At 44.7% G+C, this 24915-nt stretch overlaps 1 protein-coding gene across 4 annotated transcripts in view; it reads right to left on the bottom strand.

The window, feature by feature from the left end:
- The window catches only part of Slc24a2 (solute carrier family 24 member 2), a 255169-nt gene that overhangs the window by 17751 nt on the left and 212503 nt on the right, over positions 1-24915 (bottom strand). For 3 of the 4 annotated variants that reach the window (XM_057784051.1, XM_057784052.1, XM_057784054.1), the window contains 2 exons: positions 12381-12524; positions 3214-3303 (listed from right to left, as the gene is read on the bottom strand). In XM_057784051.1, the coding sequence (XP_057640034.1) occupies positions 3214-3303; positions 12381-12524 (234 nt within the window). The remainder of the gene's footprint in view (positions 1-3213; positions 3304-12380; positions 12525-24915) is intronic. The other variant, XM_057784053.1, reaches the window with a different exon arrangement.

Below are 24915 nucleotides of genomic sequence, written 5' to 3'. Positions count from 1 at the left end.
ATATGGGTCTAAGGATATGATGCTTTGGAGAGGGTCTTCTTTTGTTTTCACAGAGGATGAGACTCTGTGGATTGCGTCTATCCCAATATGGTATGATAGACCACGCCCTCCTGAAAGGTTGCTGTGAACACCTTCAGAAAATTACTTCATTCAACTGCCGACTGAGATGACCCTGACACACAGGTTACACCATGAAAGATCTGAATACAGCGCCCCCATTCAGCAGGAAGCAGTTTGGAGAGAAAAACTGCGCCCATGTTCCCAAATATGGTTTATAAATGTTCTTTTATATTTAAAGGGGGATATGATATAGATATAAATAATTTGCATTTGTATAGATTTTAAGGTCAATTTTGTTATATGTATATGTATTTCTGATCTTGATTTAAGGTATTGTGATTGTGTAGTTCATTTAAAAATGTAATGTATAATTAGGAAATATAGGTTGCTAATGGATAATCATCAATAATAGTCAAATTTATAGTCATGTTAGTTAGATTTTCTAGATATATAGAGATATATTTCAATTAGATAGGCATTCTTCATATCTTTCAAAGACTACAGAACATGGCATTTAAAATATTTTAATAACTTAGGGTATTTCATGACAATGAGACACGTCTGCTCATGGCAACACCAAGCTACTTCAAGATGAAGATGGGCATCGAAGAGGCTCCTTATGGAGTTTGATAGCCATTTGGGCAAGAAACTGTTCTTGCCTGGACTGTTGCACAAACTGGACACAAAGAACCTACAGAGAGAGGACTACTGAACTTGCCTAAAGGTGAGGTGGTCTTTTGGGGTTCCTGACTCATGAAAGAGTCTGCGAGACATTCTGCAGGACACAGCAGAAAATGACTGAACTGTCTTTGGAATTTCCTGCTTCATGAAAATGTCTGCTGGATACTATGGGCCTGAAGGCTGAAGATGGATGCCCCAATGGTACAGAGGAACTTTGGGTGACTGTCCAGGCAATGAGATGTCTCTGTCATTTCTAGAGTTTTGGATCTCTTGTTTACTTAGGTAATATTATATCCTTCTGGAGTCTTTGATGGAGTTGAAGAATGGTTAGTTATAGTTATAGTTTTCCTTAGTTATGATAAAGATAAAATAGATATAAATATTGTAATTTTTACTTGATAACTGTTTTGTTATATGTAATTTTGCTGTTAAAGTTAAAGCCTTCTTTTTTTTTTGTTTAAACAGAAAAAGGGGAAATGATGGAGGAAGGTCATTGGTTAACTAATAAAGAAACTGCCTTGGCCCATTTATAGGCCAGCCCTTAGGTGGGTGGAGTAAACAGACAGAATGTTGGGAGAAAGAAGCCGAGTCAGTGAGTCGCCATGATTCTCCCACTCCAGACAGACGCAGGTTAAGATCTTCCCTGGTAAGCCAGCTCATGGTGCTACACAGAATATTAGAAATGGGTTAGATCAATATGTAAGAGCTAGCCAATAAGAGGCTGGAGCTAATGGGCCAGGCAGTGATTAAAAGAATACAGTTTCCGTGTAATTATTTCGGGGCATAAGCTAGCCATGCGGGCGGCTGGGTGCCGGGGACGCAGCCCTGCCGCTCATGTTACAACATGGAGTTTGAATGCCAGCCCTTATAAAAGAGTCCAAACTGTAAAGAAGCATGGCAGTGTGGTTATGAACATGGCTGAGCCTCCTACAGCCCAGGATGCCTTCCAAATCTCTGACGAGGCTAGCTTTAAGTTCCTGAATTTCCTGCCTCTACCTCCCAAGTACTAGGATTTCACTTGTGTGGCACTGTGCCCTGCGGTTTGGGCATTTAGTAGCTGGTGTAGGAGGGTCATCTGTCTATGTGTTGCTTTCATTGGTTAATAAAGAAACTGCCTTGGCTTTTTGATAGATCAGCCCTTAGGTGGATGGAGTAGACAGAATAGAATTCTGGGAGAAAGAAGGCAGTGAAGCAGACATGGTGATTCTCTGGCCCGAGACAGACGTAGGTTAGAATCTTGCCGGTAAGCCACAGTCTTGTGGTGCTACACAGATTATTAAAAATGGGTTAATCAAGATGTGAGAGTTATCCAATAAGAGGCTAGAAATAATGGGCCAGGCAGTGTTTAAATGAATGCAATTTGCGTGTTGTTATTTCAGGGTATAAGCTAGCCAGGTGGCTGGGAGCCGGGCTGCAGGACACAGCCCGCAGCTCCTCACCACAATTAGCTGTTAACTCAATTTTTTATCTGCATATTGTAGATAATGATTATTACCCCCTCAAAGCATCTGAATCTGTGTACAGAATCAAAAACAATAGTAAAAGGACAAAGGGATGTGAACTGTCCAGCATGGAGCATACACTCAACAAGTAATGATTTCTACTCTAGTCTTTGATTATGGAAGCCCTCGAATATCACTTATTCAAGTTGTTAGGCAGCAATCACTGAGACCATATCTTGGGATCAGCATTATGACTGCTACTGAGCCAACAGTGACAAAAATGACATGCATTGTTACATTTATAAATTAAAGCCCAAGGATGAATATTTTGTCTTCACAGCCTCTCTTAATAACCATTGTTAAAAGGCTTGGTGAAGGCTGGGGAGGTGGCTCAGTGGGTAAGAGCCCTCTTAAATTCCTGCAGAAACATGAGGACCTGAGTTCAGAGCCCAGGCATCCATGTGAAAAGGCCTGTAACCCCAGCATGGGGCTTTGGAGTAGAGATAGGAAGAACATTGGGGTTTTCTGCCTGCCAGACTTGCTGAGAAATGGCAAGATACAGGTTTTATGAGGGACCCTATTTCAAGGTCATATAAGGTAGGGAGAACATGGAAGACTTTTTATGCCTAGCATATGAACTCATACATATGTGCACACACGCACATGTACACACACACTCATACACACACACACACACAGAGTTGGTGACAGCCATGCTGAGTTGCTTGTCCAAGACAAAATAAAGATACTGAGGTAGGCAGAATCTTGACTTTCTGCCCAAGTCCTGGTTGGCAGGGCAAGAAGCAGCAACCAGGTTTGCTCTCTTCCATATAACTATTTAACAGCTATGCTGATTTGATTTCTGACCACCAAGCTAGGGGAATAAGAAAATCCAGTCCTGAAATGAAACTTGTTTATGTCACACTCAGTATTACGACTCAGTATTTCCAAAGGGCAAACACATTGATTGATCGCTTGACAACAGAGACTAGAGAAAAACCAGGCAGATGGGTGCCACCGGCAGTCTTACCTGGTGTGCCCACCACACCATCAGGTAAGAGAAAACTGCAATCCAAGTGATGGAGCCGAAGAACGTGACAGGGAAGAATTTCTTGGAAGCCTGCGAGACAACCAGAGGGGAAAGTGTCAGTGTTACCCTCTATGCTGGAGAGAGAGTCCAAAGCTACAGCTGCCTTTGCCATTGCCGTGATTTCTCTCACATTTATTACTTGGTTGCATTAGCAATCAAAAGATGCTACAGCCCTGGGCAGTCACAGAGTCCATTCTGCCATGGCATTTAAAGGCTCATGGGTAGAAAAAAGATAAAATTTGTGTGTGGCAATCTTTTAAACCTAAAGCCCAGTGATAGACATGCTCTCAGGTTCCAGAGCGGGCTTGCAGTCTCTGTAAATTTCAGGCTTTGAGAAAGTCTTTTTATTATCATTCACACAGGCCTTAGACTCTGCAAGAATCTTTTCTCTCTGGAAATGACTGTTGCTGGTGCAGGGTGTTCTCTGGGGTGACTATAAGACCAAACGGGCATGCTCAATTGGGAAGGGGCGTCATGTCACACTGAGCAGACCATATCTTACCCTTAAATGCTTCCCTGTGCTTCTCCTCCTTCTTAGAAGAAAAGTATTTGGGGTAAGGACTTTGGTCTGCCCCGGAGACCTGAGCACTTCAGTGGGTGACGGGGGAAACACTGTTTTTTCAAAGCGGAGTCTACACCTTTAATCCTAGCACTGGGAGGTGGAGAAGGAGTGATTATGGCTGGGTGGAGAGAGAATAATATAAGGCGGGAGGAGACAGGAACTCAGTGCAGCCTGAGGTTTGGTGGAGACAGCTGCCCTCTGAGCATGCAGTCTGAGGACAGGATGGCCCGTTCAGTCTGAGCATTGGTAGAGGTGAGAACTCTGGTGACTGACCACTCTGCTTCTCTAACCTCTTACCGTTCACTCCCTGGTATCTGACTCCGGGTTTTTATTGAGACCAATTAGAATTTGAGGTACACCAATTAATAATTAACACCCATCAAAAATATCAAATGTTGAATTAGAGGCTATTCAAAAACACTATAAAAACAAATATTCTTAGTGAAGTTCAAGCTCTTCACTATCAGCTAGGAGCAGGTAAAGACTGGGTACCTACTCTATATCCAGCTCTTCAACTAGAGATGACGTTCAGGTCTGCTGACTACACAGCAATGCGTGCCTAACACGTAGGTTTTACCCTCACATAAACAGGGCCCAAACTGGTCAAAATACACCCCACCACAGACAGAGTGAGCGCCGTCATTATTATCCTGGGCTCTCTTCCCAACGTCAGGAAATCAAACAAAAGTGTCCAGGAAACAGAGGCCGGTGCTCCAGCTGTAAGGCCAGCTGCCTCTCCAGCCTCCCAGATTGTTCTTGCCTCGGAAGCGGCAACCCTTCATGCACCAGCAGTCTGGCTAATTCGTTTCTCCATCAAGATGCCTTACCATGCCCAGTCTCCCAACCCAGGAAATCACCCTACTCATTCTTGTCTAGACCATGCTCCTCATGTGGGTTCCACGGTTTCACTCTGGACCCCACTGCTCAGAAGCATCTGCACAGGCACTAGGTTACGAATCTCATGGAAGGGAGAGACCAGCCCTGAAGCCAAGGTCTAACCCATCAGGTTCTGGTCGGCAACGGTGGCTCGTCCTGACATCTGTTAGGGTGGGCCTCACACCAATTAGCAAATGAGCAAATTGTGACCATGTGCTGCTCATTTTGTTTCCAATGTAATGGCTGGGTACCTAATTGATAGCTAATGTTCCCATTAGAAGCTTTTAGTAGAGCAGTGTGATACCGGTTTGAAAAAAGTCACCGGACAACAGCTGGCTGAGCAAACTGGCCATGTCCTAGTTGTTCTAAATTTAATCGTCACTGATCATCTACTTTGCGCAATGGACTGAAGAATATTCTTCGGGTGGAAGGGATGGGAGTCTTGTTATATAGCCCAGGATGGTTTCAAATTTATAGCTGTCTTTCCTCTGTTTTCTGAGTAGCCATGTTTACCATTTAACTTACCATTAAATCTGAAATATTTTACACTTATGTATTTATCTATCTGTTCATTCATTAGTATGTGTGTGTGCACGCTTACACACACATGGAGAGGTGCATGTTTATGCATATATATATATATATATATATATATATATATATATATATATATGAAGATCTGAAAACAACCCATGTGGGTCCTGGCAATCAAATTTAGGCCGTAAGTCTTGTTAGTAATTGCCTTTACCTGCTCAGCCATCTTGCCGTTCCCTGAAGTACACACACTTTAAGAAGTTTTCCACAACAGCCCTTAGGATTCAAACTATGGCCACTGGGTTATGATAGTGACTCTCAACTGAGCAGTGATTTTCACTTAGGAAGACTTCTTTAAATTTTGGTTCCTTCGTCTGTAACGCGGAGGGGAGGGGTAACACAAATCTAAACGTTCTGAAGAGTCATGTACACAGAAAGCCAAGCCAAGCACCCGAGACATGAGAAATGCCCCCGTAGCAATCACGGTTGTTACTGTCCGTCATTGTCTTCATCGCAGGTTTTAAGAGGTGGAGAGGCTGAGACCTGGGGAGGCAAAGCCACTGTGGATGCCTGGTATGGGGGAGGCTTGGCTTCCTCTTAGCAGCTGTGATTGAACAAACCTCTAAGCCTCTCTGGGTCTTAGTCACTTCATTCTTGCTACACTGCATTTGGCTCCTGCTAGATAATCAATAAAAACTCGGCGAATGAATAAATGACCCAAACTGCAAACCCCTCTCTGGGTGTCCAGGTTCCTTCCTGGTACTAACGGCTCATGTTTTCCTGTCTCAAGAGATACACCCCTCCTTTGTGTGAACACCCATCTCAGGCCACGAGAGAAAATCACATTACGTGTCCTATTGTGCTTAATTTTCAGTTTTCATCAAAGGTATGTTTCGGGCCCTTTCCGTTTTCACACAAAGTTGTTTATTTAAGAAAACTATAAGTGTGAAGCTCCTATTTAATATCTGAGCTGAAAGTATGTGCAAGTCAATAAACATCGCCATAAAATTTGCATAGAAATGATGTGGGAATGAACACAAGTGGGAGTGATATTTATTCTGAAATTAGAACTATACAATCATGCGTTCCCTGTAATTACTGGTAAGGTTTGGGATTTTCATCCCTAGGAAGAATTTAAAATAACTGCAGAAGATACAGAGCTGGTGGGCCCTAAGGGGGAGCAAATGTCTGTTTCTTAATTTCCCTATTTTTCCCCTCTCCTTGAGATCATCTCCAGTGGCCTTTGTGGACACACATAAGGCCTGGAGTAGGACTGAAAAAACAAAACAAAACAGTACATCACTCCGCCTCTCCCACCGGTAGGTGAGCTCTATTTCTCCCCCGGAGGTGTCGGCTGGCTTTAGGACTGGCTTCAGTCAATACAATGTGCTGGTCATGATGGAGTCGTGATGATAAGGTCACGAAGGAGTACAGATTCTGAACTAGATCTCAGGAGGGTTCTGTAGTCTTCATTCTTGTAGCTCTTGGTCTTTTGCTATCCCATGACTAAGTTCAGAGCACACTGCTTAAAGATTAGAGATTATAGAGAACACAGACAGGCTGTTTCAGCTGAGATGCTCCTATGGCAACCTGCTCCCAGGAGAACTGTATGGCTGAGCCTAGCACAGACTTCAGGTCCTTAGAATCATGGGCCAAAATAAGCTTGTCTTAAGCTGAGTTTGAGACGGTGTGTTACAGAGCAAAACAAAAACTGACATAAAGAAGCAATTGAATAAAACCCTCCTGTAATAAATATGATCAGGAAACACCTTATTGGCTCCTGGTGTGGTTTATTTCATTTGGCCTCTTGTATGTGCAGGGAGGACCACATAGCTTATCTTCCAATCAGCATGCTGGGACTATCAGCGAGCTGGGACTATCACAGTGAGCTGGGACTATCACAGCAAGCTGGGACTATCACAGCAAGTGATACAGTCACCTTCAATTTGCAGCATCGAACTGAGGCAAATCTCTTTATTTGTGCTTTTTTTCTCAATCACAGAATACCATGGCTGGTATGGAATCTAGAGATTTTAGGAATCTTTATCAACAGTGGACAAAAATTGAGTTCTGAAAAGTGCATTTCCCAAGATTCCTCAGCTTATTACGTAGGACATGGGACGTGATCTACCAGTTGGGGTGGTGGAGTGAAAATGATCTGGAATCAGGAGCCTCGGGCTCAAGTCTCCTTTAACTGTTTCTGTGAAATGTTACATGTAAGAGTCTCAGTCAGGGCTTCTGTTGCTGTGATGAAACGCCATGACCGGCAGCAACTTGGGGAGGAAAGGGTTCATTTGGTTTACACTTCCATCACTGTTCATGTCAGAGGAAGTCAGGACAGGAACTCCACCAGGGCAGGAACCTGGAGGCAGGAGCTGATGCAGAGGCGGTGGTGCTGTTCCTCAGGGGCTTGCTCAGCCTGCTTTCTTATAGAGCCCAGGACCACCAGCCCAGGTATGGAACCACCCACAGTGGACTGGACCTTCCCCCATCAATCACTAATGCCCTTCAGGTTTGCCTACTACCCTATCTTATGGAAGTGTTTTCTTAACTGAGGTTCCCTCCTCTCAGACGACTTTAGCTTGTGGCAGGTTGACGTAAAACCATGAAGCACACCAAGCATGCCTTGGTTTAATTATTAAACTTAAAGATATAGCCTATGGATTTTGTGTTATTTTACCCTCTAAGGGTCCGTGTGGTCCTTAGTGCTGAATATTTGCTGAAGAAATCTAAACATCCAGACGTTCCCTTGGTCGTCTCATTGCTTGGAAGGGCATACAGAAAGCCCAGAAAAAGAAAAGAATCCATTTCTTATTATGGCTGGTGCTTGGAGAAGCAAGGAAAGCGGCGGCTGGTCTTCATTGTCTTGACTGGGTTTGGAGTCACACAGTAGAAATACCTCTGGGTTTGATTTTGAGGGCACTTTCAAAGTGGTGTAACTGAGGAGGGGACACTATCCTGAATGGGGGTGACAGGATCCCATGGGCTGCGGCCCCAAACTGGATCAACAGGAGGAGGTGAGTGGGGCACCCATATTCACCTCCCTCTGCTCCTGACTTTGGATGTCACGTAACCAGCTGTTTCACGCCCATGAGTCATGTCTTCCAATTCCTGATGAAATTTATCCTTTTAAAACAATGAGCCAAAATCAAGCCTTCTTCCCTCTAACTGCTTCTGTCCAGGTATCTTGGAACAACAATCAGAAAAGTGACAACAGAGACAGGAAGCTCCCCTGGCCACGGTGGCAGGGGCTGGCCCTCAAGGGTAGGCTACGGAGTGATGAATGAGCCAACGGTGTCACCAAGAAGAGCGCCACACACAGCTCTGTTTCCTCATCAGTCAGACTTGTCATGATCTAGGTGTGAGGTGTGACAGTTCATCTTTACTGTGAATGTGATTGTATTTAGAATCACCTAGAAGAGTTGTGGGGCATACTCCTGGATATGTCTGTGACGGTGTTTTCAGAGAGGATTAATAGAAGGGGACAGGCCTGCCTTGGGTACAGATGGAATAAAAGGGAGAAAGGAGACCATCAGAGCACCAGCATTTCCTCTTGGCTTCCTGCCCACTAGAAGTGAAGACCGGCCCTGCCACACTTCTGCTCCCATGACGTTCTGCTCAAGCGCATGGGGCAAAGTAACAGTTAGCTCCCATTAGCCAGCCAGTCCCGCCACTCTGGACCGTATCACATTAAGCCTTCTGTAGAGAATTAGAAAACTGTACTTGGTTTTTTGATGTCCTCTTATGGGGTGAAAGAAAACACTGAGCCAAACAGCATAGAAATGGGAATGATTGACATATTAGTTACTTTCCTTGTTGTTGTAACAAAAGCAGACAAAAGCAACTTAAGGAAGGGTTTCTTTCGGCTCCCAGTTAGAGGGTGCAGTGGTAGTGACTAGACCGTTGTGTCTAGTCAGATGGCAGGAATAAATCAGTGGTGGTGCTCGGAGGCCTCTTTCCTTTTTATTCAGTTGGGGACAACAAACCACCCATGGGTTGGTACCACCCATATTTAAGGTGGGTCCTTCCTCCTCAATTAACCTATAACCCTCACAAATGTGCAAGAGGCTAGGGTCTGGTTACTTTAGATCCTGCTAAGCTGACCATCAGTACAAACCATCAGAAGGGATAATGAACGCATTGCAGAACTATCTGTGCAGTGTGAGTCATGAAAGGGGCGGGGTCATATACATCAGCTGCTTTGTTAAGGATTTCAGGAAGCCAATCCTTCGTGACAGGCAAATGCTCTGGAGTTGTGACTTAAGAAACTTAGGTGGTGGTGCACACCTTTAATCTCAGCACTGGGGAGGCAGAGGCAGGCAGATCTCTGAGTTCGAGGTCAGCCTGGTCTACAGAGTGAGTTTCAGGACAGCCAGGACAAAACCAGACCAGCAGCTTGCACCCATTACCAGGGTAGCTGGACTGTGGCGAGTACTTCTGTGAGTTCTTTCCTAGTGTCTATGAAGGACACGGCTCTCTACCAGGCTGAGTTATTAACAGTGCAGGTTAATGGCATAGGATTCTTCTTACCTGACCCCAGCCAATAAGAAAGTAGAATTACCAGGAGGCCCTTGAAGATTTCTGCTAACTTTAGACTTGAATATGACCATAGAATTTTATTGCAAATGCTTTTAGATTTTTTTTCCAGCTTAAAACCATCAGGTATCAAGAAATCTTAGGGGAAATCATGTGGTAGCAGAGACCTGGTCTGCATCTCAGCTCTAACCTCTGGTGTTAGGGCCCAAAAATGTGAGCCTATTCCACCTTTACTGGAGGTCAGAGAGTTTGAGCTGATTTTTTGCTCTTTCAAAGTTGTTGACAACAGGTGTGGCTACAACTAGAGATCCTGACCTAGGGTGTGGTTATTTGGTGTTTTGTGCATTAAGATGGCCTATAGAGGTGAATCCACTCTACCCTGACCAGTGGTCAGAGGATTCAAGCATACTCCTGTGCTCCTTCATTTAAAATAGGAGGTTTGACATAGGGAGTGGCTGCCTACAGGATACTCGGTCTAGGATGTATTCATTGCATATCCTTGCTCAAGACATCAAATGTTTTACTCAGGAAATAATGGCTTGATATCTCCAGTACTGAAGCAAGTAACTGTTCTAATTGTCCTTTGTGTCAAGTTAAATCTGCCTTTTGCCTCCCCCCTTTTGTATTGGGATATAAAAGCATATGAAAAATAAACACGGGTGAATTCAGTATTTAGCATCCATGGAGTTGCCCTCCCTGTACTTTCCTATGTCTCTGTGTTTCTTTCATATCCCTATTCCTCCTACCTAACATTTCTTAATCCTCATGCCCCACCCTGGAACGTACGAACCCATCATGGCTGACCTATGGCAGAAGTCATCCCCCGAAAAGGTGGTTTACGACACTCTGGAAAGTGACCAGATAGGATTTAGTTGACTCACATGTGCCTCTTTTTGTTACACCAGCAATACACATATATCCTACCACAGATGTTTCCTGAGACCCACGAGGTAGCCTCATTGAAAATATCAGTGCAGAATCTGATGTATGATAGGCGCAAGCGTCCATCGAGCGTGTGTTGGTGCATGTGCCCTTTTCCTTTCATTACCTTTTCTACCTCTATGGCAAAACCCGAATGGCTTAGGACTCTAGTTCACCAACCCTGGAAGGGGACGCTCCTGTGATTAGTCCACACTTAGATTACCTTTTGCAGGCTGCAGGATAGTATTGCATGCTCAGCCCTTGACATCTGACAACATTCAATAATAATATTGGTTATAGTGATGACAGTAAAATTACAGAGGGAATATCAGATATGTAGGCATTTGCATTTCTTTAAATTATCTTTAAAATATCTCCAAAAGGAAACTCAAGAAAATACAGAGCCACTTCCCTGCTTGGACCTTGAGAGACCTTGGGTTTTTTGTTTGGCTTTTTGAGAGACAGGGTTTCTCTATATAATAGCTCTGGCTGTCCTGGAACTCACTGTGTACACCAGGTTGGTCTCAAACTCACAAAGATCTTCTTGCCTCTACTTCCTGAGTGCTGGGACTAAAGGTGTGCACCACCACCCAGCTGAAACCTTATGCCCCCTAAGAGAAAATTGTTATGGTTGTTTCAAGCTTTCGGCCATTTTTTTCATCAAGCAATTCATATGGCACATGGCACTGGTATATTTTAGGTTAATTCTTTTTAAGATTTCATGTTTTAAAAATTGTGGTATATGTGTGTGTCTACACTTGGGTTTGTACATGCCTGAATGCAGTTGCCCTCAGCATCCAGAAGAAGGCATCTCCAGAGCCGAAGTTACAAGTGGCTGTGAGCCACTTAGCGTGGTTGCTAAGAACTGAACTCAGATCTACTCAGGAGTAGCGTGTGCTCTTAACCCCTGAATTACCTTTCTTGCCTCTAGGTGAACTGTCCTCTCCCCTTTTAAATTACGGGGTCTCTTCATATATCTCCAGCTGTCCTGGAACTTACTCTGTAGACTAGGCTGGCCTCACACTCAGAGTGCTGGGATTAAAGGTGTGCGCCACCACCACCTGGCTACTGCTACATTTTTAATTACAGCAGGTTCATGGGTGTTTTGGCCAGTAGAATTGTCAGTACGTAGCTTCAGAGTCAAGGGAACCAAAGACCACCTAACTTCTGTCTTCTACTGTTAGAATGCTCACTCTTGGAGGCCTAACCTCTTATGTAGGACATTGGGCTAACCTGGGGCCACCATGCTGTGAGGAACCAAAGTGCAGAGACAGGCCGTGTTTGGGTACTCTGATAGACAACCAGCCTTCAACCTATCTCTGCCCAGGTGCCAAAAAACCTTAGCAAAGAAGGTGACTGCAGGTCTCAGCTGTGAATCACCCCCCTAACCATGCAAGTCTTTTCAGCTGGAGTGCCAGGTTTGATGGGGTAGGGATAAACCATCTCCAGAGCACCCCACTTCAATTTCCCTCCCAAAGGATCTCTGAACGGAATAAAATGGTGATTGTTTTACACGCCTAAGTTCTGGGATGGTTCAGGTTTGCTAGTCACTACACAATCACTGTAACTGAAGTTCCAGGCATGCATGAGAAGAGATATGCACACAACTGGAAATGGACTATGGTGGCTACCATATATTTTTTTTTTTAAACAAGGGTCTCGACAGAGCCTCACTCACAGGTTTGCGGACGTCAGGTAAGGTGATCCAGAGAGGGAACACGATGGGAAGAACGATGAGGAACGTGACCTGTTTGCGGGCGTTGGATGGCCAGGACAGGCTGAGGGGCTGGTCATCCTCTTCCTCAGTGGTCTCTGCGGCCTGCTGTAGAACAAGAGGGTGGCTTTAAACAGGCAGAAGCTTGGGGAGTGATGGGGGTCACATACGGCAAGACTGCAGAGCAAGAGAGGGTTGTCCCAAGCCACCCCAGCTGCTTTCACAAGCGTTCTTTTTCTAGAAGCGCCCCGTATTTCACAGCCTGAGGCCCAGGAACAAACAGTTCACCAGAGCACTGTAGAACTTCCTTTCCATTCTTTGGGTATCTTATGGTTTCTCATGTTTATCAACTGATTATTCAACATTGACCATACTACTCATGACGTCTTTCTTTCTTTCTTCCTTTCTTTCTTTCTTTCTTTCTTTCTTTCTTTCTTTCTTTCTTTCTTTCTTTCTTTCTCTCTCTCTCTCTCTCTCTCTCTCTCTCTCTCTCTCTCTCTCTCTCTCTTTCTTTTTTGATCCAACTGTGCTTTATATTCAACTGTACAAAGTAACGGGTTTTATTATGACATTTCCATACACACACGTAGTGCACTTTGATATAATCCACCTTATCCTTTAAAAAAAACTCCCTTTATGAACATTTTATGATTAATAATATCTGCTGATATATTGACCTATGCCCCCATTTCCTTTTCCCTGGGACTGTGTTATGTGGTTAGGACTCCTTGGGAGGAAGAAGACAGTAAAAAATTAAAATCCCTCTCTTCCCCTGACCTCCCCCTCTCCCCTGTCCTTCCCAACAACTGTTATTCACTAGGCATACAAAGCTCACTTCAGAAACAGTCCAGTGTTAATTCTGGGATGTCCTAGCTCTAGTCACCCAAGAATAAACTTAGCAGCTTTTGCATGGCTATTCCCAACTCGTCATTAAAGGCACGTTACACAAACACATGCCTCAGGACTCAGAGAAACGGGGCCAAAGGTTAGTATAACATTCACCCTGGCCTGCACCTCAGAGGCAGGTACAAGCTCCCAGTCTCTGATCTGGCAGCTCGTTGCCTGCGCTCTAGCGGCCTTTGCTGCACTCAGCAAAGAGGCTGCACTCAGTCCCAGAGGCAGACAGATAAAAGGTGAGTCTGCCCAGCAGGATGACCGTTAGTCCATGACTGGGGCAGAGTCACTAGCAGGGCACTGTGACACCACCCATCGCCACCCACCCTGCTTGTTCAGAAACGAAGCGGCAGCAATAGATTTGTTCAGAGCACTGAATCTAAACAAATCAATAGGTGTCCCTGCAGTGACGCCTCCTTTAGGAAGCACAGAGAGCTTCCTGCAGGCTTCCGGCACAGCAGAGGCGGCGGTGCAGCGACAGAGGCTCCTTCAATGTTTGTGTCCCTAGGGAGTGGCAGGTGGGAAAGGTTTGGGCTAGATGTTTAAGGGATGAAATACCAAACTAGAGGTCACGGATGGGTGTGTACAGATTCACAGCAATACTACTGTACCGATAGTTTCTTTACTGGTACTCATTAGGGCTGAACAAAAGGCCTGTCATGGCTTATGAAATCACGCACCCTTCAACCTTCTCTGGGGTTTAAAACAAAACAAAGCAAAGCAAAACAAAACAAAACAACAACAACAACAAAAAAAAAAACCAAACAAAAAAGCCATGTTGAAAAAGACAGGAAATAACAGGTTTGTGGCAGTGGGTAAGAATCCTCAAAGTGCCAGACAGGTCGTGGTGGCACACGTCTTTAATCCTAGCACTTGGGAGGCAGAGGCAGGCGGATCTCTGTGAATTTGAGGCCAACCTGGTCTACAGACAGAGTTCCGGGAGAGGCTCCAAAGCTACTCAGAGAATCCCTGTTTAGAAAAAAGCAAAAAGAAAAGAAAAGAAACACGGAATCCTCAAGCACAAATGTGAGAGAACTGTGGGGATTAGGTAAAGGAGTTGGCACAGTTTGGTTACCCATGCACACACCTCAGCCCTCCAACCCCTTTGCTAATGTGACAGGGAAGCCATCCTACCCACCGTTGTCTTTACCCTTCCATGGGGACTCCCTCCCTGATCCTCATCATGCCAGCCTTGGAGGAGACGTGGTCCGCAGAGACATCTATCCCCTATGGGCTCACATACCTAGGGTGCCATCTGGATACAAAAGTGATAACCTGTGTGCCACGGGGCAGTGAAGACTAAGAAGACTGGGGGCATATTATGTTTTCTTCCGACGAGGTCTTCTTCATGTAACCTAATGGGTGAGTTTCCCTTCCACACCTGGTAGATACTCAAGAACTAGGCACTGAGACTTGAAGTACTATGCCAGTCTTCATAAGCACGGCACTTCCTGCCAAGTCGGGGGTTTTATCCAGCTGAGGACTGGCTTCCTTGAAGAACAATCAGCCTATATGATGAATTCACCATACTCCTTTTTCTGTTGCCATCCACAACTTAGCAACCTCTCTCTAAGCTCCAAGCTATCCCTCCCCCCCCTTTTTTTTGAGAAAAGACAAAAGCAAGTCTTTGTGACTCATATCATTTTAATGACACCGACAGATGGTGACATTTCATCAATAACCCTTCTGCTTGTAACCTACAGATTAGCTCTTTTCTCCATCTGCCAAAGTCACCAGGCAGGCAGCGCCGCCAGCGAAGAGCAGAAAATAATTGTCCGTTTGGACGCCCAAGCTCTAAACACACTAATGTCCAGTGCAAACAATTAGCTGTGCTGTGTAGGGTCCAAGGATGGCGTTTAAGGAGGCTGTTGCTAGGGCCGGAGTGGACCAGGTTGTACTTTAAGCTGGGCCAACAGAAAACTTCACTCTTCAAAGGATCAGTTCCTATTGCAGGAAAGTGACAGGGTCTGGAACCCTGGGATGGATGTGAGAGGGGCCTCAGGAGCAAGCTGTCAGAATACCTCAGAAGAAATTCTTTTTGTCTTCTTGCCAAGGAAATCTCACTCTGGCTCGATGGGCAACAGCTTGCAAGCTGGTTAGAGACTGCGGAAGGACACGCTGTGCCAAGTTCAGGCCCCTTTGTCTGTGCCTGAGCAGGAGATACAGCGCTTGGGTTATTAGTCATGGACCCAAGCGAGAGGCCGCTGAGGTCAGGGCAATGAGTTGTCGGCTTTTCCTGGAGTTGGGGCATGCCAGCTTTGACCTTGTGATGACCCATTCTTGCCTCCTAACGTGTCTGAAGAGCGTCCCTAGGAAACTTGGCAAGGAGAGCCGGCTACAGCTGTGTAAGCCAGAAAGAATCCAAGTGGTTTTTGATATAAAGACTTAACATGGTTTGCTGTCAGCTGGGGTTCTGCACAAGCCCTGTGGTTACACAAAATTAGGCTAGTGACTAGATCTCTAGGACCTTGTAATCTATAATAGTAAAAAAAAAAAAATCTTAGAGGGAGACACCTTACTCGGCAGGGCATGGGGGTTTACACTTTTAATCCCAGGACTCCGGAAGGCAGAGCCAGGAGGATCCCAGTCTTTAAGGTCAGTCTGGGCTATATAGTGAGTAGCAGGACAGCCTGGGCTGTATGGAGAAATCCTGACCACACACACACACACACACACACACACACACACACACACACACCTCTAACTAGCTTCCTAAGTGATGGGTGTTGCACTAGCCCTCAGATCTAGTGAGACGGGAAAGGCAGGGGGCAGAGTCAGGACTCACAAGTTCCACTTTCCAGATTTCTCAGGGAGCCTTTGCTCTCATCTGCAAATTCCTGAGGGCCTTTAGATATATATAACATGAAGGGGGAGCTCACTGGGCCCTGCCCGTAGACAAAGTACAGGCACTGAAGAAAGCTGGGAGCAGGAGAGATAGTCTTCTCCAGGGGTGAGCCCCCTGACTGTTATCAATACCAAATGGTCATCCCCGAAACCACTAATATATAAACCACTGAATGGACCGAGCAAGTTGTGTTTATGGATTTATGCACACACACATATATGTAACGACAACAAAGAAAAAGAGGTCAGGTATTTGTGGGGAACATGCGAAATGTTGAAGAAAGGAGAGGGAGGGAGAAAAGGCGTAAATATGTTTTCATTTCAAAATACTGAAAAAATGAAATGCAGATGCTATAGACGCCAGTGAATATAGTGCTCTCAAACCCAGCACCTCCCCACCAGTGCTTCCCCGGGTTGCTGAAGTGGGGAACATGGCAGCCAAGCCCAACAAGGAGATATTTATTTATTTATTTATTTATTTATTTATTTATTTATTTGGTTTTTCGAGACAGGGTTTCTCTGAAGCTTTGGAGCCTGTCCTGGAACTCCCTTTGTAGACCAGGCTGGCCTCGAACTCCCAGAGATCCGCCTGCCTCTGCCTCCCGAGTGCTGGGATTAAAGGCGTGCGCCACCACCGCCCGGCAACAAGGAGATTTTATGTGAGCTTCATCACCTGATGCCTCCCCAGACTCCCATAACAGTGGATAATCCCACTTTCGCTACCTTTAAAATGGGTATCTAGGGAACATTGTAGAAAATGAATAAAACCCTTTACAATAACGAACCTTCCTGGGACTAACGTCAGCAAGGGCTGAAAGGGGAGCTGGGTCAGTTTTAGACTCTGCCATTTGGTGTTTGAAGGTCATGGTGCCCCCAAGGAAGACTGCACAGGAAAACAGCACCTTCAGTCCTGGGACTGCCCCTCCCTTTTCATGCCCGAAACAATAACAGAAGCTCTTTGGTAACAAGCATCATCTCTCAAAGTAGGTCTCCATGGGAACTGGTGAAAGGTGTGTGGGTCTGGGCAGTGGGCTTGTAAGATCCTCCCAGGGGACATCCTGATGGCACCTTATCTAACGATGGGACAGCTGCAGAAAGCCACAGTAAACATGTGGTTCCCGTGAAATAGGAAGCCGGACATAAAGCTGTTTAAAATAGGAATTCTGTTCTAGAAGGTTCCTTTACAACATTGGCGCTATTGAAGAATCACCTGAAATAATTCGTGCAAAGTCCTTAGAACAATGTTTGGCACACAGCAGACATTCAAACCATGATGGTTATCACTCTTAAAATATAGTCAGGAAAATAATTTCTTCTAGGAGAAGAAATTTGATTAGGTGAATTATAATATCGTTTCCAACAATAAATCCCTACAATTCAATTATTTGATATGAAAGTGGAAAACTGTAATGGATTTCCCCCATCTGTTCACTCATCCAATATCTACTGAGCATTTGTTGGCTGCAGTGATACCAACAATCTAACTTTCTTCTCTCTTAGATAAATGGAAGGCTCTGTAAACGAAAAGGGGAAATTCCACAGCCCCAAGGAGAACCACTATTTTATTCGGGAGGTAGTTAGCTTTGAGCAGACTTTCTGTCCGAATTTGAGCTTCTAAACAGATGGTAAGACTCACAATATTGTGACACCTTGACTCTGAGCTCTGTGCAGACTTAAAAACACTACCAGTGCTGGTATTCTCCAAGGCAACATTAACCCCACATGCGCAGGAACTCTTTAAAACAGTGAACGACTCTATGGTCAACAACCGACTGGCTAGTAGAATTCCTCAAGAGACTACCACAGGGGTCCGTGCTTACGTAAGCACCAGTCCACCTGTGGTTGGCAGAGGAAATGGGGCAAACTGACTGGCTCCATCCTCCCACAGAATGTACTGACTAATTCATGGAGGCTAACACACACAGACTTTCTTGTCAACTCACATGGCTATTGTCCTGGCTACTTTTATGTCAACTTGACACAAGCAAGCGTTATCTGAAAGGAGGGAACCTGAATTGAGAAAATGCCTCCATGAGATCTGGTTGTAAGGCATTTTTTTAAGTTAATGATCAGTGGAGGAGGGTCCAACCCATTGTGGGTGGTGCCATCCCTGGGCTGATGGTTCCGGGTTCTATAAAAGAGCAGGCTGAGCAAGTCATGGGGAAAAGTTCAGAAATGGCTCCCTTGAAGACCTCTGTCAGCTCCTGCCTCCGGGATCTTGTCCTGCCCTCACTGGTTTTGATGTTGGACTGTTGTTACATGGAACCGTGAGTGAAGGAAACTCTTTCCTCCCTAGGTTGCTCTTGGTCATGGTGTTACATCACAGCAACAGTAACCCTAAGACACCCACATAAACATTAACTACTGACTTATGGTTCACTTTACTTTCACAGACTCGAACTTAAAAATCTCCAAGTCACCACGGAATCTGAACTTTTGGGATCTCAAAACTGCAGCTTTTGGGTTTGTTAAACAAGGCATGCTGAGTTATGTTTGAAGTCTTCTCAGGACTCTGGGATGGTTCTGCCCCTCCAAGGGATAAAATGCATTTGCCTTTCTTCTGTAAAAAGGCAACAGAACCAGGAAAGTCCTGGGGAAGAAAACTTTTTAGAGCAGGTGATTGAAAACCAGTCATGTAGGAGAACTTGTTATCCGAATGGAAGCATCAAGTCCTGGCTGAACACAGAACACTGCAAGTATGTCAAGGCTTCTTCTACCCAGGGAACTGTATTTGGGGACGGGGACTCTGTGGAAGTAATTAGGGTTACCTTGTAACAAGAGATCCTAGAGTGTTTGTTCCCTGGAGTGCCCCTTATCCCCTGGTTCTTCTCTGTCCCCTCCATGTCTCCCTCTGTCCCTGCAGGCCTGCATACATTGAGGAAAGGTCACATGAGGGTTCAGTAAGGAGCCAGGAAGAGAGCTTTGACCAGAGGATGGAAACTGTAACCCTCTGAGCCATGAGGAAAACAAGTTTGCGCTAAGTCAACCCATCCATGGTATGTCTTCATGTTTGACCTGATAGAATAGTATGATGGCCGCATGAGTATCTCTTCTTTCCCAACATGTCATTGCTGAGTATGTGATTCGGCTTTGGAAGAAATTATGTTTGCTTAACTCAGTCTGCTTTTCAATTGCCCTTTAAACACGCAGGTTTGAGTCTTAGAACAACAACCTACTTTTGTGTTCTGAGATTCTCACTGATCTTACACTCATAGTTTCTACCCCAAATCCCTCAGCCTCTGTAATTTGCCTTTAATCTCGAAGTCCCTATCCCTTGTTTCTTATACACAAAGAAAGCTGAAAGGAGATGGAGTCACACTGCATCCCATTTTAGGAGAGAAACACACCATCTGAGACATTTGCCTGGCCTTCTGAACCGACAGAGCTGATCTTTCACTAGAAAACAGTTTTCCTTAAACACTGGACACATTTGCTCTGCAGGTTGTAGGGAGGAATCTACTCCCCTTTTAATGACATCATATGGCCTGGTTTACATGGAGAAGAAAAAAATTCCAACATCAAATATCTAGCACATGAAATATAAAATAAGGTTCCACTGTTCTGTGGCAACCCCAAAACTTCATCTTGTACCAGATGTTGAAGCAAAACCAAGGTTTCAACATCCATTGCAGTGAGTGACAGAGCTGTCTGAACTACAGCATTCCAGGACAGCAAGGGGGCATTTCCGACCAGGCAGAACAGCACATGAGGGTCTCATTGAAATGCAGGTGCTCTTCTTCGCTGCGCGTTTGTCTCCGCGATTCTGAGGCACAAGCCAGACAAGATAGATTTCTCTCTGCATTGCTGCAAACTGGCTTTGGTGTCTTTTCAGGGATTTATAAATATTGCTGACACATTCATAAAAGATTTATCCACACAGAAGCTAACTGGAGAATCATGAAAATAATCGTAAACTCCTTTTTAGCCTCATTATCAATTGGATCAGAATTAGTCATAGAAACAGTATATTAATGCTGGCATTTTTCCCCCGGAGTGGTAATGAAGTTTTCCACTCTCTTATTGATAGTCAATTACTAATGTATCATTTGAAGGATGAACAGATATTCTCAAAATTCCTCAGAGAGTAAATTCTTAACAGCACGGTTCTCAGTCAAGGTATAATTCTTTGTCGATATTCAAATTTATAAAGATTTTCAAGAGTCTTAAATTTGTATCATGTTTCATGTTTAAAATATATTAAAAGGCCTCTGAGTGAATCTGAAGTACTTGGTAAATATTATCCAGGTCATCAGATGTAGGAAACAGATCTCAATTTTTTTGTTAACAATAAAACTGACAGAAAAATATTATCTTCCCTGGAAATGGCCTAGTCAGCAAAAGGCCTTAAGCGTTGCCTGTTTTGTGATTGCTGTTGGATTTTCTCTGACACAAATGGATTCTTTTATAAGAAAGTCATCCAGCAAGAAGGACTGGGGAATCCTTTGCTATTTCCATTGCCTTCACAGAGACATTTGCCTATCTTCTCCCACTGCTGCCCTCTGACCTCTTCTCACCATCTCGTGGCTAACAGACTCCTCTCGCTGTGCCCCATGGATGTTCCAGGAGAAGGACAGTTTTACTAGCAGGTGAAAGTAAAGTTGTTCCTGAACTTCACAGCGGTTGACCTAATCCACCCATGCGCATGCCCACTGATGAGCAGGACAGTGTGGGGTGAGCTGGACCTCACCACCATGGAAAGAGATGTCTTTTGTTATGTGAACGGTAACAGGTTTTTTTTTTTTTTAGAAGAAACAGAAAATACAGATTCCAGGCACCACCTGCCTAGGTAATTTTTGAACATTCTTCTTACACCTGAGCCACTTGCATTGTCAAGTCTGTCCAGGGAGCCTTCAGGCCACAGAAGCGCCAATCTGCGATAAGCGACAAACTTTGAAAACGGCACTTTGTTTTTATAAAGCACCCTTGGAAACCTAAATTTAAGAGGCAGGAGATATTTTTAAGCATTTAATTATTTTCTTTTAAAGGGAGAGATTTAAACACACAGCCGCCTCTACTACATTTTCTCTATTTATCCTTTATTTAGTCACCCCGTGGGGCTTGGAGAAAGCAGGTCTTGAAAGCTCTATTGAGTTAAGGGGAGGCAGCCTTAAGGAGAAGTACATCAGAGCTGCTACAAAATGAAAAGAAGAAGCTTTAACACAGTATGGCAATACTCCAATTATAAGGTTAGGAAGTAAGAAAAGAGCCTGCGTTGCACAGACCCTATGTCTGTTTTTCATTCTGCATAGCATCTATCCATCCATCCACACATCCACTCATCCATCCATCCATTCACTCATCCACCCACCCTCATATCCATCCATCCATCCATCCATCCATCCATCCATCCATCCATCCATCCATGCATGCATGCATGCATGCATGCATGCATCCATCTACCCACTCATATATCCATTCACACATCCATCCGTTCATCTATCCATCCATCTATCCACACATCCATCCATTTACCCACACATTCATCCATCCACCCATCCAGCCATTTAGCTACACATCCATTCATTCCTCCATCTGTCTGTCCATCTATTCATTCATCCATCTACCCATCCATCCATTTGTCCACTTATTCTATTCATCCATCCATTCATTCAACCATATATCCATCCATCCATCCATTCATTCAACCATATATCCATCCATCCATCCATCCATCCATCCATCCATCCATCCATCCATCCTCTATCCATCCTTCTAGCCAAGGATGTAATTTTCTTACATGAATTGCCTTACCCATGGATGTACCTGGGTCACAACTAAAACAAGAACAATTAAGACAATCCTAAGGACAGAGAAATCTCAGGCAAAATCAAATCAGAGTTGAGCACAGAAAAAAATTGCTTTATGGTGCACTGCCAGACATGATCACTCATGCCTCTAAACCCAGCACTAGGGAGGCAGAGGCAGGTGGATCTCTGTATGTTCGAGACCAGCCTGGACTACACAGTAAGTTCCAGGCCATCTATGGTTATATAGTGAGACCCTATCTCAAAGAAAAAATAAAGCAGGCACAATTTAAACCAGAGAGCTCTTTAGCTAGACCCTGAACTCTGCTGAGTGTATCTGCAGAGTTTAGCTGCATCACAACAGTGAGCATGCAGCTGTGGCAAAGAGGCAGCGTCACAGGGCATGCGGCCAAGGGCATTGTTTAGATTGGCAAAATTAAAATGCAGCTAGGTGGTCCCCTCAAATCCCTAGTTCTAGGGATCCTATCCAGAGGACCCTCACATGCACTAGGCAAGCTGTCCACAGACTGTCAAAATTCAAATGTGAGAAAAGGTTAGTATCTGTCTATGCCTGGGGAAACTGCCCACACTGGAAATCTGGGTGGAATTCAGATCTATGGCAGCTCCAGTCCTTTTCTCTGTCCAGCACTGGGAGGGTAGGTGAAGAGAAGAGAATAGTACTCAAGTGTAGAAAAGGCAGTGTGCCTCTGCAGTTGCACGGATTAGCACGCAGCAGGGACTCTGACGCACAGGGCTTGTCTGCTCCATGAGGGTAGTTTTTCAGATGCGCTTCCCAGCCAGGGGCCATGGAATGTCTGTGCTGGTGAAACTTCTGAGACAAGGTGTCAAGGTGAGATCAACTAACTTGTAAGTGGAGATTTTTTTTAAAATGCAGCAGGCCAATAAAGGAGACAGGCTAAAATCTTAGGAGAATACCAGCAATGGGAGTGAGTGCAGCATGGGCTCAGAATTCCCACGACCAAAGTGGGGATGCAGACCTCCCTTGTCGTGGATAAAAATACAACTTAGAAAGACACAGAACTAGCAAAACAGAGATGCTGAGTCACTTCTGCAAATCTGTGTGAGGAGGCTAGAGAGTGGTGACTGCAAATCTTGCTTTTTCTTGCCCTGGAGTTGTAACCCTAGTTCAACCCACTTTCCAGTCTTTCCGGTCAGGCAACCTCAGCTTTCGCTACGGTGTCCTCCTCACCCCTGTTTTCCTGTTTACTTGCTATGCTCAATTTCTGTTATAGCTTCTCAATTCTGGCTCTGAAACAGCATGTTACCTACCGAGCTCCATCCCCATTCCTAATTTAACCCAGTATTATTTTTATTGTTATTACTCTATTTTTTCTTTTTGACTAGGCAACACAATTTTTTGGTCCAAAATGCAAAACCTGCAGAAGGGGACACATCAGAAGTCTCTGGAAGTAACTGACACAGCTAATGTCTCCAGCAGCATCGCAAGCAAAGGCTTGCATGCTGATCCCCCTCTTTTCCTTCTGCATCTGCGTCTCATTGTATCTCACAATCTAGGATACACTTTGGCACGGCGCCTTTTCACTTAACAACACACACCAAGGATCGTGCCAAATCGGTATAGGAGAGCTTTCTCTTTAAAGACTACAGATGGTCTATATTGGGCACAAGCAGTACCCCTCCCCCGCACTCCACAAAGGGCTAGACAGTAAATATTTCAGGCTTTGGGGTCCATATGGTCCCTGTTCCATATGCTCCTGCTTCCCTTTTTCACAAAAACATTTTTGAAATATACAAACCATTCTAGCCCTTTGGGTCATATAGACGCAGGCGACAGGCCAAATTGGCCTACGGACTCCAACACAATAATCCTTAAGCTTCTGTGTTCTTTTTATTTTTTGATTTTATTGAGCTATACATTTTTCTCTGTTCCCCTCCCCTTAAACCCTCTCCCATGGTCCCTCTGCTCCCAATTTACTCAGGAGATCTTGTCTTTTTCTACTTCCAATGTAGATTAGATCCATGTATGTCTCTCTTAGGGTCCTCATTGTTGTCTAGGTTCTCTGGGATTGTGAATTGTAGCCTGGTTTTCTTTGCTTTATGTCTAAAAACCACCTATGAGTAAGTACAGACGATATTTGTCTTTCTGGGTCTGGGTTACCTCATTCAATATGATGTTTTCCAGATCCATCCATTTGCCTGCAAATTTCAAGATGTCGTTATATTTTTCTGCTGTGTAGTATTCCATTGTGGATGTACTACATTTTCCTTATCCATTCTTCAATCGAGAAGCATTTAGGTTGTTTCCAGGTTCTGGCTATGACAAACAATGCTGCTATGAACATAGTTGAGCACATGTCCTTGTGGTATGATTGAGCATCCTTTGGGTATATACCCCAAAGTGGTATTGCTGGGTCTAGCTTTTTTTGTGTCTGGTCTTTTTCTATTCTACCATACACCTTATTTTTGTGGTACCAGAGATGGAACCCAGGACCTTGTGCATCCTTGGCAATTGCTCTACTACCAACCCACATCTTCAGCCACCTGTTCTTTCTTGAACAAGATGAGCTATCTTCCCGAAAAACACCCAAAGGTTACCATTGCTCCCTAAACCCTTCAAGGCTCCTCACTCCTGAGAACTGGACCGAATATAAGCATGTTTCATGATGGGCACTTATCTCTTCCCCTAGGTCTACTGGACTGATCCAAGCACCAGCAATCATTTCCCTCCATCAAACCTCTAGGGACTTCTCTGTCTCACTATTGCTTTAAATACAGTCTGGATGCAATTGAAGGGACATTCCAGCAGTGCCAGTCACATCTGGGATGCCCAGTGGCTTGGTTCTGCCCAAGAAGAAGCATCATCCCATTGTCTGAAGGCTAGCTGCGCTGCTGCCATCACAGGAATGCTGTCTCCAAACAAGTGGAACTCATTTTTGCCTCACAGTGCCATGCCTTTGACAGGCTCCTTCTACAGGTTCACACTAAGTTTGAGGGACACCTTTTCAGCAAGGTGTTCCATGGGCCACTGCACTCCC

The sequence above is a fragment of the Chionomys nivalis genome, chromosome 11 (assembly GCF_950005125.1).
Source record: "Chionomys nivalis chromosome 11, mChiNiv1.1, whole genome shotgun sequence".
NCBI lineage: Eukaryota > Metazoa > Chordata > Mammalia > Rodentia > Cricetidae > Chionomys > Chionomys nivalis.
Note: the sequence above shows the minus strand (reverse complement) of the source record. Positions and strands in the feature narration are given on the sequence as shown.